Raw genomic sequence first — 15,000 nt, 5'->3', positions numbered from 1 at the left:
ATTGGTCGGGTTCCTCTCTTTAGCCATCATTCACTGATCGCTTGACCAACTGCCGAGAGGTAAGACTTAAGATATTCTAGAATATCTTTCATTTTTCATTTGCTACATTTTTACAATATCCTGCCCTGAAGAGTTTAATCCAGTGGTTCTGAACTGGGGTCCATATGGCCCCTGCAGTTCCATATAAGATTTTGGGGGGTCCACGCAACAAAATAGTAAAATCGGGGATCCTTAATAGTATTTTAAGGGCCCCTGAAAAGATTTTGCTCTAGATGTATGTATTGGTATGTATTGCAAGAAATAGCTAGGTTTCTTTCTCGAACACTTTACATTGTTCAACCTACACAAGGTAATGTGTGAAAAACAAAATAAGAATTTTGAAAGAAGTTTCTACAAAACTAGTTTTTAAACATCAAATGGCTACGGGGTCCACTAGCGGGGTTCACCCCCACCCACCGGAGCCTCGTAGAGCTTAGGTGTTTTTGATGTAAATAATAATAATAATTATTATTATTGCTCACAAGCCTCTACAAGTCGGGCAATGGGATCGAATGTTCCACTTAAGAAATTTATAGAGAACTAGCAGTATTGCCCGGCGTTGTTCGGGTTTGTTTCGACCCTTTAGAATTCGAATTTTTGAAAAGTAAAAACTTTGCATTATGTAGCTTGATATTCTTTTTACGTGAACATTTTCTGGTTGAAATACACCGAAAAATGGCGACACAGCAGTCAAAAAATCGTAAAAAATAGGGATTTTCATAGAAAAAAAGCACCTTTTTGATGAAAATAATTTTTGGTGTTAACATGGTCCGATTTGAAGTTTTTCTTCTACGGAAGGAAGAGCAAGCCTTCTATCATACATCAAAAAGGTGCGTTTTTTCTATGAAAATCCCTATTTTTTACGATTTTTTGACTGCTGTGTCGCCATTTTTCGGTGTATTTCAACCAGAAAAATGTTCACTTAAAGAGAATAACAAGCTACATAATGCAATATTTTTACTTTTCAAAAATTCCAATTCTAAAAGGGTCGAAAAGAAATTTACACACACTCTGACTCTCGACAAGAAGTACGTAGTAAATATAGACAGCACAAACACATAGATGTATGCATACTACACACACTCACAGACACACGTACCTCTCGAGATTTTTGCTCACTGTTCCAGGGCTCCTACAATTATTGGTACTACTGCTACCTTTTTCATCGACCACAACTGCTTAACTTCCCAAGCTAACCTGTCATATCTCTCGACTTTCCTTTCTTCCTTATCGCATGCCTTGTTGTCAACTGGACATGGCTAAAATCTATGATTCAACATAGTCTGCTTTCTTTCTCAATTAAGACTATGTCCGGCTTCCTATTCTCAATCTCATGGTCTTATATTATTATTATTATTATTATTATTATATTATTATTATTATTATTATTATTGAGTGAGAGAGCAGTTCATGCCATCAAAGTGACACTGGGGTAAAATATACGAAGCCCAGTATACCCACCATGACTACTCGTCTGATAAGGGTACACCAGGCGCATGCATCACAACCATATGTGCGCGACATGGTGATCTCATATCAAGATAAACAGCGCATGACCTTGCAGGTGGGGCCCAGTTAGAAATTTCTTCAGGTTGAGTAGCCCATCCCGCTCAAAAGGTCCCTGAATAAGGGTTGTTTAAGGATGTTGAAAGAACCACCCATGTTTCCAGAGGGAATTATTCAAACACCCAAAGAATCTCAATTATTCAAACTCCCACAGAATTATCAACACATTATTATTATTATTATATTATTATTATTATTATTATTATTATTATTATTATCACTATTAAATGCCACAGAGGTCGACTTTGCCTTTCATCCTTTCGGGGTCGATAAATTAAGTAGCATTTGAGTACTGGGGTCGATGTAATCGACTTAACCCCTCTCCCAAAAAGTCAGTCCTTGTGCCTTTCGTAGAAAGGTTTACTATTATTTATTTACGGGAAGCGTTTTGAATATACAAATAAAGCCCCTACTTCATTATGCCGGCTACACTCTAATGATACTGAGTGCTGAACCAGTTTTTTGGGTTGCACCGAAGTGTACCGATATAATGTAGGATAAATCTAGTAATAATATGGCTGGTTGTTGACAAATTTTCCCGTTTTCTAAGGGTAATTTACCCAATGTTTCTGTTGTTCTAACGGCGTTTCTGCGTTTGAAAACAAATTATCATCTCATTTTTATCTTACAATACATATTTCAACACTTATAAAAAACAAATGTTAGTTCGTTTATACACATACGCTATCTCTCTCTCTCTCTTCTCTCTCTCTCTCTCTCTCTCTCTTCTCTCTCTCTCACACACCACACACACACACACACTTATACATATAGTTGTATCTCTAAATATCTTTTAAACACCATAATTAATCATTCTTTTCCCTTATTTTCAGATCTCCACGTCCTCTATAAACTGCCATCATGAACATGTCCATTCTTGCCCTGGCTGTTTTCGCCTCCGTCTTCCTTTTGGTAAACAGTTCAGTTTTACCCCACGGTGAACACTATGGTGAACACTATGGAAAAGAAGGCCACGATGAAGCCCACCATGGTGTAGCTTCTGCTGAACACGTAGCAAACAACGCCTACGCTGAACACGGTGAACATGGCGTGAAAGCCGCCTACGACGTCGGTTTCCGCAACCATGAACACGATCACGTGGACAACTATGGACACCATGAACACGACGAGGACCACGACAAACACAAGGACGACATGTTGGAAAAATATGGAAACTTTGTTGCTCATGCTGGCCACAACGCATACGGCGGTGAACACAGTGCTGTAGCTGGGCACGCTGCTGCGTACGGTGCTGAAGGTGGACATGGCGCATATGCTGGTCCCGGTTATGATGGACATGCAGGTTACGGAGGTTTTGGCGGGTACGGTTTCGCTGGTCGTGGTGCTCTAGCAGGTGGCCTTGTTGGTCACGGTGGCCTTGTTGGTCACGGTGGTGTTGTTGGTCACGGTGGTGTTGTTGGTCATGGTGGTGTTGTTGGTCACGGTGGACTTGTTGGTCACGGTGGTGTTGTTGGTCACGGTGGTCTTGCTGGACACGGTGGATACGGCTATGGCGGTTTAGGTTATGGTGGATACGGTTATGGTGGAGCTGGCTATGATGGACACGCTCTTGCAGGACACGGTTTTGGTGGACCTGGTTTTGATGGACATGGTTTCGGTGGATATGGTTACGCTGGTCTTGGTGGACATGGCCATTATTAAACAGGACTTTAAAAAAAATGAGAACTCCCTAATTCTGAAAATACTAATAATTAATACAATTTGTTGCTGTTTGTAATTAAATAAACATAAAATTACTGTCAATGTTGCTGGCAATTATTTCTTGTCTTTTTTCTTTTTTTTTTCTTTTTCTATATATCATTTTTTCATATTATTACAATTTTATATTTGGTACTATTGACGCATGTAAATTAAAACCACTTTTCTTCTTCAACAACATCCAACAAATATACTGGAATCACCATAATTTGGTTGATGCAAGATGAAACTCATGGTTTGGGGCAATGTTCCTTCTGGAATGCCTGAAGAAAAGTAGCGTCAGAAAGTGTAAGAGAGAAAGAGGGAAAAGATAAGGAAGGAACGTTATTTTGCAGTGTTAAAAGAAAATGCAACCCTGCAGTAAATTAAAATTGTCTGTATCTGAGATCTTCAACAGCAAAGATTGTTTGAAAAATCACATTTTGAGAAAAATATATATAAATTAGAATTTTGAAGAATTTTCTAGACAATGTAGGCTTTAATAATTGCTTACCTTTAGTAATAGTCGCATACTACAAACCAATTAATAAGCTGTTTTCATTATTATAGTATAGATGTTTACTTTGTTGTGTCTGGAGAGAGTCATTTTCTTTTTGTGCCTTATAATATAACACACTCACCGGTAAAATTTCCACTTATCTTTTATTTTTATTTTCTTAAAACTTTCGTTGTGTCTTGCAACCTTTTCAATAGTCTTAAGGTTGCAAGACGCAACGAACATTTTAGGAAAATGAAAATAAGAAATAAGTGAAATTTTACCGGTGAGTGTGTTAAATGATAAGGCACAAAAAGAAAATGACTCTCCCCAGACACAACAGAATATGCTTCAACACACGAACTCATATAAAGAATCTTGCAAACCAAATGCAAAAACTAGATGTTTACTCGTTTTATTCAGAATTACAAGCTTACAGACTTTTTATGTCTGGTGACGCTCCAGTATGAATTCTGAATGTAAATGCTTCATGAGTCCTTAGTGACTTTTAAAGACTACTTCTCAGATAATTCATTGAAAGACATGTCTTCTCACTCGACATGATACTATGGGCGTAAATCTGTGACAGTAAGTAAGCCGAAATTTGTGACAATAAGCCGAATAAATACAGAATAGAATCTACACTAAAATCCAGTAATACGCCGATAGTAGATTTCAATTCCTAACTTAGGACTCCAGATAAATGCCTGTGGATGGAAGCACTCCGTCGGTTACGACGACGAGGGTTCCGGTTAATCCGATCAACGGAACAGCCTGCTCGTGAAATTAACGTGTAAGTGGCTGAGCACTCCACAGACACGTGTACCCTTGACGTAGTTCTCGGGGATATTCAGCGTGACACAGAGAGTGACAAGGCCGGCCCTTTGAAATACAGGTACAACAGAAACAGGAAATAAGAGTGAGAGAAAGTTGTGGTGAAAGAATACAGCAGGGATCACCACCATCCCCTGCCGGAGCCTCGTGGAGCTTTAGGCGTTTTTCGCTCAATAAACACTCACAACGCCCGGTCTGGGAATCGAAACCGCGATCCTACGACTGTGAGTCCGCTGCCCTAACCACTGGGCCATTGCGCCTCCACATAAATGCCTGTACTATTCAACAAGCCATACTTCTATTTTTACGGTTTATTACTATGAAGAAGTTCTTAACTGATAATGGCCTGATTGATAACGCTGCACCCAAGTACTTACTTAATAACAGTTCATTGTTGTTAGTGATTTTCTGCTGCATGTATGGCTTGTATTTCATTTTGTGACAGTGCATTTAAAATATTTTGTAAAAAGTAATTTGAATGATCTGCGATAGACTGTCTCCCGTATCTATGAAGCAAGATAATCTCTGAATACCTTGTCCATTATGCAGAATACTCCAAGAGAGACAAACGACTCCCACAAAATGCACGTTAAAATTATCCTCGACATTAGTTAATTCTTACTGGATGTTGTTCTACTAAGACCAAATTAGGGAGGGAAAAAAAAGCAACATGTCTGACCATCGAAACAACGCTTCATACTATAAATCTGTGAACGTCAAAGTGAAGGAATGTGAGTCCACACAAGGCAGATGTACAGCATATGGAGAATGTTAGTTTATGTCTCTTTTACTCTTTTACTCTTTTACTTGTTTCAGTCATTTGACTGTGGCCATGCTGGAGCACCGCCTTTAGTCGAGCAAATCGACCCCCCATGACTTATTCTTTGTACGCCTAGTATTTATTCTATCGGTCTCTTTTGCCGAACCGCTAAGTTATGGGGATATAAACACACCAGCATCGGTTGTGAAGCGATGGTGGGGAGACAAACACAGACACACAAACATATACACACACACATATATATATATATATATACATATATACGACGAGATTCTCTCAGTTTCCGTCTACCAAATCCACTCACAAAGGTCTAGTCGGTTCGTGGCTATAGTAGAAGACACTTGCCCAAGGTGCCACGCAGTGGGACTGAACCCGGAACCATGTGGTTGGTAAGCAAACTACTTACACACAGCCACTCCTACGCCTATCTGTCGACTATCTACAAGTCAGAGGTCTGCTAGACTAGGAGTGATCTTGTGATGCAAAACAACAAATCCCAGTGTAGGTAAAAATAAAGAAAACTTCAAATGTATAACTTCATAACGTCTTTGAGTGATTGTAGATATCGTGGAGTATCGGACTAAACAGCAGTCAGTTATGTCACGTTAATTTTTTTAGTCCAAACCCTACCCTTCATCGTTCCCTCATTCCGGGGGTATATAGAATAAGTAACAGCCATTTACTGAGATAGATTGAATTGATTATAGATAGGAGTGGCTGTGTGGTAAGTAGCTTGCTAACCAACCACATGGTTCCGGGTTCAGTCCCACTGCGTGGCATCTTGGGCAAGTGTCTTCTGCTATAGCCCCGGGCCGACCAAAGCCTTGTGAGTGGATTTGGTAGACGGAAACTGAAAGATACCTGTCGTATATATGTATATATATATATATATATATAATATATATATGTGTGTGTGTGTGTGTGTGTGTGTGTGTGTGTGTGTGTGTGTATGTTTGTGTGTCTGTGTTTGTCCCCCTAGCATTGCTTGACAACCGATGCTGGTGTGTTTACGTCCCCGTCACTTAGCGGTTCGGCAAAAGTGACCGATAGAATAAGTACTGGGCTTACAAAGAATAAGTCCCGGGGTCGATTTGCTCGACTAAAGGCGGTGCTCCAGCATGGCCGCCGTCAAATGACTGAAACAAGTAAAAGAGTAATAGAGTAAAAAGATCCGCATATCAGATCGAATTCACAGCATGTTGTGTCTGGACAAATTATTTTATTCTTGATTCCTCAGATTGAGTTCTATCTACCAGTTGAAATGTAAGGAATGGATATGCACAAGAATGTTCAAGAAAATTACGTGCAATATAGAGTGGCAGCCTAAATAGATTTAGAAAACCAAAAACATTGAATTTAATTATTCAGCGACGCCAACCTCATAAAAACCAACAGTCAAGTAGTTATAAATCTTTAATTTAATTAATATCAAAAACTAATGGGATGAGGAGAGTAAAACATTTTTAAGTGAGAAATCTAATTCCAACAAGCATAGGGGACAACTCCGGAGATGTGCTGACATTGTGTTAAACCTCCTCAGCAAAGGTTCACCGTACTTGCTGAAGTCAGGATCAGGGAATCACTAAGATTACAGAACTGTAAACCGAGTAGGGGTAAAAAAATGAATATATTCAGTCAGTCATTTTAAAATCATTAACATTAGTTACTTAGACACTCCATCTGCATGAAATTAACAGTTAGTGTACGTGGTTTTATTATTCCAACGCTTAACACTAAATCGGTCAGAATTAAATTTTGGTTTTAAGTATCTCTAAAATATGTACACCTTCTACTCGACTTACGACCTATGCGACTTACGACCATAGGGACTTACGACCACAAAAAATGAATAAGTAAAATAAACGTCAGACAGCTGCGCGTACAATAACTATGGTTGCATCTAGCAACGTAGACCTCCCTCAGATCCAGGCATCCACTACCTGGCACTGCCTCTCACCCAGTCGCTTTTAAGCATCAGTTACGTATGGATTTGTTACAATTGTATCTGGAATACTCCCTAAAATGACTAGTAAAAGGGAAATGCTTTCATCTACAGATGTGCCAACTGAGAAGACAAGGAAGGCTATTGATTTAGGCTATAAAATGAAGATTATCCGGCTGTATGAAGGCGGAAAGAAGGTGAATACAATAGCACGTGATCGCGGTACCGACGATACTTAGGGACAAAGAAAGAATTCGTGAAGCTGTGAAAGGCTCTGCACAGCAATTATACTTTGTACAAAATTTAGGTAAAATAATTAGGGGTTAAATTTTTTTTGTGTTTTATATTTTTATACCTCGTTTGAATGAAAATATTGTTGAAAAAGATAAATCTGACATACGACCAAATCTACTTACGACCTGCCAGTGAGTGGATAAAGTGTGAGTCAACAAGGGCTTCATGAGAACACACCGCGGTAAGGAAATATGATAGGAAGCCACCAATCCAAGAGCCGGGAAACAAATAGACAGCTAAGAGCGTTTTTTTTTTTTCAAGAGATTCACCAGGCCTTAAGGACACCAAAGGCAATAACACTGCTTTCACCAAATTTCTCGACGGTGAGAGTCACTAACGAGCGACATGGGGGAGGGAAATAAATCTTGTACATGGTAATGTAAAGGCGCGTGGCTTAGTTGTTAGAGTGTCACGCTAACAATCATGAGGTAGTGAGTTCGATTCTCAGGCCGGATGTGTGTTCTGTTCTTGAGTAAGACATTTTATTTCACGTTGCTCCAGTTCACTCAGTTGTAGAAACGAGTTGTGACGTCACTAGTGCCAAGATGTATCAGCCTTTGCCTTGTTGTTGTTGTTGTTGTTGTTGTTAGCAACAAGACAGGTAAGGGTGATTAGGTGATGGTCTAGGGCTTAGGGGCGGGAGACCCCACAGACCTTGGAAAAAAAAACTTTGGTCGTCTTGTTGTAGTCGAGGGCTCTTCGTTGACGCCCGACACCTCTGGGAGGTGGCCCTCGAAGTCGCTGGAAATGGAGATCTCCAGATCCAAATTCTTGGACGGCTGCCTTTCCCTTGGATAACATCGGTGGCATGGATTTGTAGGAGGCTGATACGCATGGGCGACTGCTGCTCTTCCATAAACAACCTTGCCCGGACTTGTGTCTCGGAGGGGAACGTTCTAGGTGCAATCCCATGATCATTTATGACCAAATGGGGTCTTTACTCTTTGCTTTTACATGATAGTCATGAAGAAGGGGGAAAGATTCAATGAAGTGAAAAAGGTTGTTCATGATTTTCACCGTCACGTTGAGATGCTGGAAGTGTGTGTGACAAAACCTTTGTTGCCAGATTGAGAAGGATTGTGTGAGAGTATGGTTGAATGAAAAAAGGTCAGGGTAGAATGAGGGGGTGAAATCATGTGCGTTGGAATAGAAGGCGCAGAAGATGATGGCAAATCATGAATGTATAAGTGGAGGCATGTGGGAGGACAAAACTGAACCCTAAATCACATCTGAGTGGATAAAGTGTGAGTCAACAAGGGCTCCATAAGAACATACCGTGGTAAGGAAATATGATAGGAAGCCACCAGTCCAAGAGTCGGGAAACAGATAGACAGCTAAGAGCTTTTTTTATTCACCTGGGGAATAGGATATGGCAAAGCATGTTCCTAAAACTCGGGATAGAGATTCCTAGAGAGAGAGGGAGAAATATTAAACAGTTTGGTGAAGATAAGAATTAGCTCTGGGGCGTATTTTTTCCGGGGTAATGGCAGGGGTTTTATCAAAACCAAGGGTCTCGTTGAATTGAAGTGACCATAAGCAGATTCACGCATGTATTTGTGTGTGTATTCTTTTATTGTTTTAATTGTTTCAGTTATTTGACTGCGGCCATGCTGGAGTACCGCTTTTAAGGGATTTTGGGGGGTCGAAATTGACCCTATGACTTATTCTTTCTAAGCCAAGTACTTATCGGTATCTTTTGACGAACCGCTAATTTACCGAGACGTAAACGCACCAACATCGGTTGTCAGGAGATGGGGCGGGCAAAGACAGACAGACACACGCACACACACTCATTTATATATACACACACACACACACACACACCACAAACACACATATAATATATATATAATATATATATATATATATATATATATATATATATATTATATATATAATATATATATATATATACACATACGACGGGTTTCCTTCAGTTTCCGTCTACCAAATTCAATCACAAGGCTTTGGGCAGCTCGAGGCTGTAATAGAAGACATTTGCCCAAGATACAACGCAAAGGGACTGAACCCGCTGCCATATGGTTGGGAAGGAAGCTTCTTACCACACAGCCCCGCTTGTGCCTATCCACACAGCCTCGTCTTCGCACGCACACACACACACACACACGTGTGTATATGTATATATATATATATAATATATATATATATATATATATATATATATACAAACATGATAGATCGTTAGCCACAACACACATTTTTTTCTCTCCTTCTTTCTCTCCTTGTTTTGTCCGTGTCCCTTTCTGTAGAAGAGCGTAGGCTCGAAACGTAAAAGACTTTTTCTATTCCTGAGCGTTATACTAATACATCAGTTTGTTTTGTACACCACCTGTCTTCGTCTTTTTTTCGTAAACTCTCCCTATATATATATATATATCTTTATATATATATATATCCAGACATGTATCAAAACAGGAGATAGGATAATTTTTTTGTTTTGTTTTGTTTTGCTTATTCGCCATTCCACATAAATCATTTGCTTATAGAAATTAGAAAATTGTACTTGTAGGATAAGCATGTAAGATATCTCCAACTGGAAATTCTTCAGACAGAGAGTTAACTAATATATTATTTGATTTTCTGCCTGACGAAACGGGGATATTGTAATAAGCAGACGTGCTTCAAAAAGACACACCTTGGATTTTAGACCTAACAACAAGATATACACGTACAGACGCGAGCGCGCATGTGTAGAACGATGAAACAATGATTGACTGTTGAAAGTAAGTTGGATAGATAGACAGATAGATAGATAGATAGATAGATAGATAGATAGATAGATAGATAGATAGATAGATAGATAAAAATAGATAGCTAGATAGATAGATAGATAGATAGATAGATAGATAGATAGATAGATAGATAAACAGATAGATAGATAGATAGACAGATAGATAGATAGATAGATAGATAGATAGATAGATAGATAGATAGATAGATAGATAGATAGATAGATAGATAGATAGATAGATAGATAGATAGATAGATAGATTGATAGATAGACAGACAGATAGATAGATAGATAGATAGATAGATAGATAGATAGATTGATAGATAGACAGACAGATAGATAGATAGATAGATAGATAGATAGATAGATAGATAGATAGATAGATAGATAGATAGATAGATAGATAGATAGATTGATAGATAGACAGATTTTGAGGTAGCCAAATAACTAAAACAAACGCAGGAATGTATGTATGTATGTATGTATGTATGTATGTATGTATGTATGTATGTATGTATGTGAATACCCATGTACGTACTATTGTCCACACGGTACACACAACACAGTAACCGAATATGATAAACAGGGCGGTATTTTTTTTTTCTGTTATTGTCCAGTTAACATACCTTAAATATATTTATGTGAGCTCATGAATAAGTCGATCCTTCTGTTGTAGCGAAACAATCATCACACACCCTCTGCAGTGAACTGTTCCACTTTGTTATGTGTTTGAGAGCACGAATAATTTCCAGTCATTCATGATCATTTCGACCTTGTACATAAGCAACCCTCACCGACTTCTTGGTATACAGAACTGGCTGACAATCGTGTACAGTAAAATATTGGGTTGTCCGGAAAGTTCGTGCCGATATTTAAAGGACAGAAAGAGGTCAATAAATACTTGCCATTACATTTTTAATCAACCAAATATGAACCGTTTTGTTGCACAATGCGTCTCCATCTTTCCTTTAACCTGAAAATATCTATTTCTTTATTACCCACAAGGGGATAAACACGGAGTGGACAAACAAGGACAGACAAATGGATTAAGTCGATTACATCGCCCCCCCCCCAGTGCGTAACTGGTACTTAATTTATCGACCCCGAAAGGATGAAAAGCAAAGTCGACCTCGGCGGAATTTGAACTCACAACGTAACGCAGACGAAATACTATTTCTTTATTACCCACAAGGGGCTAAACATAGAGGGGACAAACAAAGACAGACATAGGTATAAGTCGATTATATCGACCCAGTGCGTAACTGGTACTTAATTTATCGACCCCGAAAGGATGAAAGGCAAAGTCGACCTCGGCGGAATTTGAACTCACAACGTAACGCAGACGAAATACCTATTTCTTTATTACCCACAAGGGGCTAAACATAGAGGGGACAAACAAAGACAGACATAGGTATTAAGTCGATTATATCGACCCCAGTACGTCACTGGTACTTAATTTATCGACCCCGAAAGGATGAAAGGCAAAGTCGACCTCGAAAGAATTTGAACTCACAACCTAACGCAGACGAAATACCGCTAAGCATTTCGCCCGGTGTGCTAACGTTTCTGCCAGCTCGCCGCTCTCTATTTAACTTGAAAATACCCTCTTCCCAGAATTGAGGTGGTTTCATGGCAAAGAATTCTTTCAAGGGATCTTTTTACCTCATCCAAAGAATTGAAATTTTTACCATTAAGACTATTCTGCAAAGACCTGAGTAAGTGGAAATCGAAAGGAACAATATTTGGTGAATACGGAAGGTGGGGTAACACATCCCAGCCGAGCTGCAACAATTTTTGTCTGGTTCCCAAAGCATCAAGTGCTGAAAATGAACTTTCTTTTATCTTCCATTTTAAAGGGTTACATAATTAACACAGATTATAGGAGCATAAACCGTCTTCCACGAAAAGATAGCTTAAACTGTGCTCTAAATGGAGGTGTAGTCAAATGAGGAGTGGATAGACAGCCAACAACTGATGAAGGGTCGTTCTTTATGTTACTTGTCCTTTTTTCTATTTGTTTCTCCAATTGCTTGCTTATTGAACTCATTTGTTTTCCTATTTCATGTTGTTTACTGTTGGTGACGTCCTGCACCCATATGTGCATATATATATATATATATATATATATATATATATATATATATAAAATATTATTAGAGACAAAACCACTATTTTGCAAAACAAACAAGGAAAGACTTAATCAATACATAAAATTTTAATAAATAGTCAAAAAAAACCGCCACTACAATTGTTTCTTGTCTTGATCGACAATCTTCAGGGGACTTCCAATAAGTCAGTTTCAAATTATGAAATCATAATTATGACTTCATAATTTGAAACTGACTTATTGGAAGTCCACCTGAAGATTGTCGATCAAGACAAGAAACAATTGTAGTGGCGGTTTTTTTGACATTATTAAAATTTTATGTATTGATTAAGTCTTTCCTGTTTGTTTGCAAAAAGTGGTTTTGTCTTTAATAATATTTAAATATTTTACTATAAAATTGGATTTAATCCTAAATCTGATTTTTTCCCTGTAAATTTGGATTTATTCCCTAATATTTATTATTTATATATATATATATATATATATACTCTTTTACTATTTTAATTGTATCAGTCATTTGACTGCGGCCATGCTGAGCACCACTTTAGTCGAGCAAATCGACCCGGGACTTATCTCTTGTAAGCCAGTACTTATTCTATCGGTCTCTTTTGCCGAACCGCTAAGTGACGGGGACGTAAACACATCAGCTTCGGTTGTCAAGCAATGCTAGGGGGACAAACACACAGACACACAAACACACACATACACATATATATATATATACATATATACGACAGGCTTCTTTCAGTTTCCGTCTACAAATCCACTCACAAGATGCCACGCAGTGGGACTGAACCCGGAAACATGTGGTTGGTTAGCAAGCTACTTACCACACTGCCACTCCTGCGCTATGCATATATATAATATATATATATATATATATGATATATATATAATATATATAATATATATATAGATATATGATATATAGATATATATATATAATATATATATATATATATTAATATAGATAGATATATATAATATAGTATATAGATATATATATATATATATATATAGTATATATATTATATATATATATATATATATATATCATATATGTATGTATGTATGATGTAGTATGTATGTATGTATGTATACAAATTAGAGGACTGACCACTAAAAGTGGACAGCCTGTATGCTAGATATAGACGTCAAAATCGCCATTTTCCACGAAGAATGTGTTCTCAAGAAAAAATTCAGCACTTTGGTTTATTGCTGAATTTTTTCTTGAGAACACATTCTTCGTGGAAAATGGCGATTTTGACGTTTATATCTAGCATAAAGGCTGTCCACTTTTAGTGGTCAGTCCTCTAAATTTTCCATGAAAAAATTTTTAATCTTTGGATTTTTTTCAAATATGCTAGGCCACTGGTTTTTATTGATTAATATCAATTTCTACCCATAAAGTGAGGAAAGGCTGTGCACTGAGTCAATCCCACTCACTAAGCAACAGCAGTCATAATCCGAAAAAAAGAACAAGTCCAACATCATCGGTAACCACTGAGCCGCAGGTTTTATGTCGGAGTTATCCCAGTTACCTGAGCTACCTTCTCCTAGAAGGATGCCCTAACAAAGGCTAGGAGTCCTTCACTCCCAATGGTTTAACCGCGCGATCGGGTATTCAGTCCGATTATTTCTATGTCCCCGCGTATGATACAGCCTTAAGGCATTTATTAGATGGCCGTTGACTCTCAAGAGTTCCTCCGCCTTTGACAGGTTTGTTTTTCATCCGCAGGGTGTCCAATAACACCCTCCTCACCAACAAGCTTGGTGGGGTTGCCAGTTTAGTCGCCGACGACCTAACCATACAACAGGTTGTACTGGGTTACATGTTACCAGTAGCACTCGAAAGTGACCTGACACACACACACACACACACACACACACACACACACACACACACACATATATATATAAACACACACACACACAGATTATCAGAGTGGCTTTTCGCAGTTTTAAAACCGAAAGGCACCAGTACAAACAAGACTAACGGTGCAAGTCAGCAGCAAGATTGCTAAAAATAAGAGTAAAAAACAACCCTTATTTTGTCTTGTTTTGACTCTTATTTACAGCAATATTGGTCCTGACTTGCACCCTTAGTCACTTTAGTGATGACTGTACTTCTGCGTTTTGCTTTGAAAATTGCGTATTTTCAGCATGGTGGTGTCTCGTAGATACCCTAAATTATAATTATATATATATATATATAGATATATATATATATATATATATATATATATATACTCTTTACTCTTTTACTTGTTTCAGTCATTTGACTGTGGTCATGCTGGAGCATCGCCTTTAGTCGAGCAAATCGACCCTAGTAGTTATTCTTTGTAACCCTAGTACTTATTCTAAAGTTCTCTTTTGCCGAACCGCTAAGTTACGGGGACGTAAACACACCAGCATCAGTTGTCAAGCGATGTTGGTTAGGACAGACACAGCCACACAAACATATACACACATACATTCATGCATATATATA

General features: G+C 38.3%; 1 protein-coding gene across 2 annotated transcripts in view; it reads left to right on the top strand.

Annotated features, from left to right (window-relative positions):
- Positions 1-3,381, top strand: part of LOC115228458 (glycine-rich cell wall structural protein-like) — a 5,367-nt gene extending 1,986 nt beyond the window's left edge. The window contains exons 1-2 of one of the 2 annotated variants that reach the window (XM_029799036.2): positions 1-59; positions 2,439-3,381. The exon at positions 1-59 is cut by the window's left edge and continues 97 nt beyond it. In XM_029799036.2, the coding sequence (XP_029654896.2) occupies positions 2,467-3,267 (801 nt within the window). In that variant the 5' untranslated portion in view covers positions 1-59; positions 2,439-2,466 and the 3' untranslated portion in view covers positions 3,268-3,381. The remainder of the gene's footprint in view (positions 60-2,438) is intronic. The other variant, XM_036498945.1, reaches the window with a different exon arrangement.
- Positions 3,382-15,000: the final 11,619 nt, after the last annotated feature.

Source organism: Octopus sinensis, unplaced genomic scaffold (assembly GCF_006345805.1).
Source record: "Octopus sinensis unplaced genomic scaffold, ASM634580v1 Contig10575, whole genome shotgun sequence".
Taxonomy (NCBI): domain Eukaryota; kingdom Metazoa; phylum Mollusca; class Cephalopoda; order Octopoda; family Octopodidae; genus Octopus; species Octopus sinensis.
The sequence above is the reverse complement of the archived record's forward strand: the minus strand, read 5'-3'. Positions and strand labels throughout refer to the sequence as shown.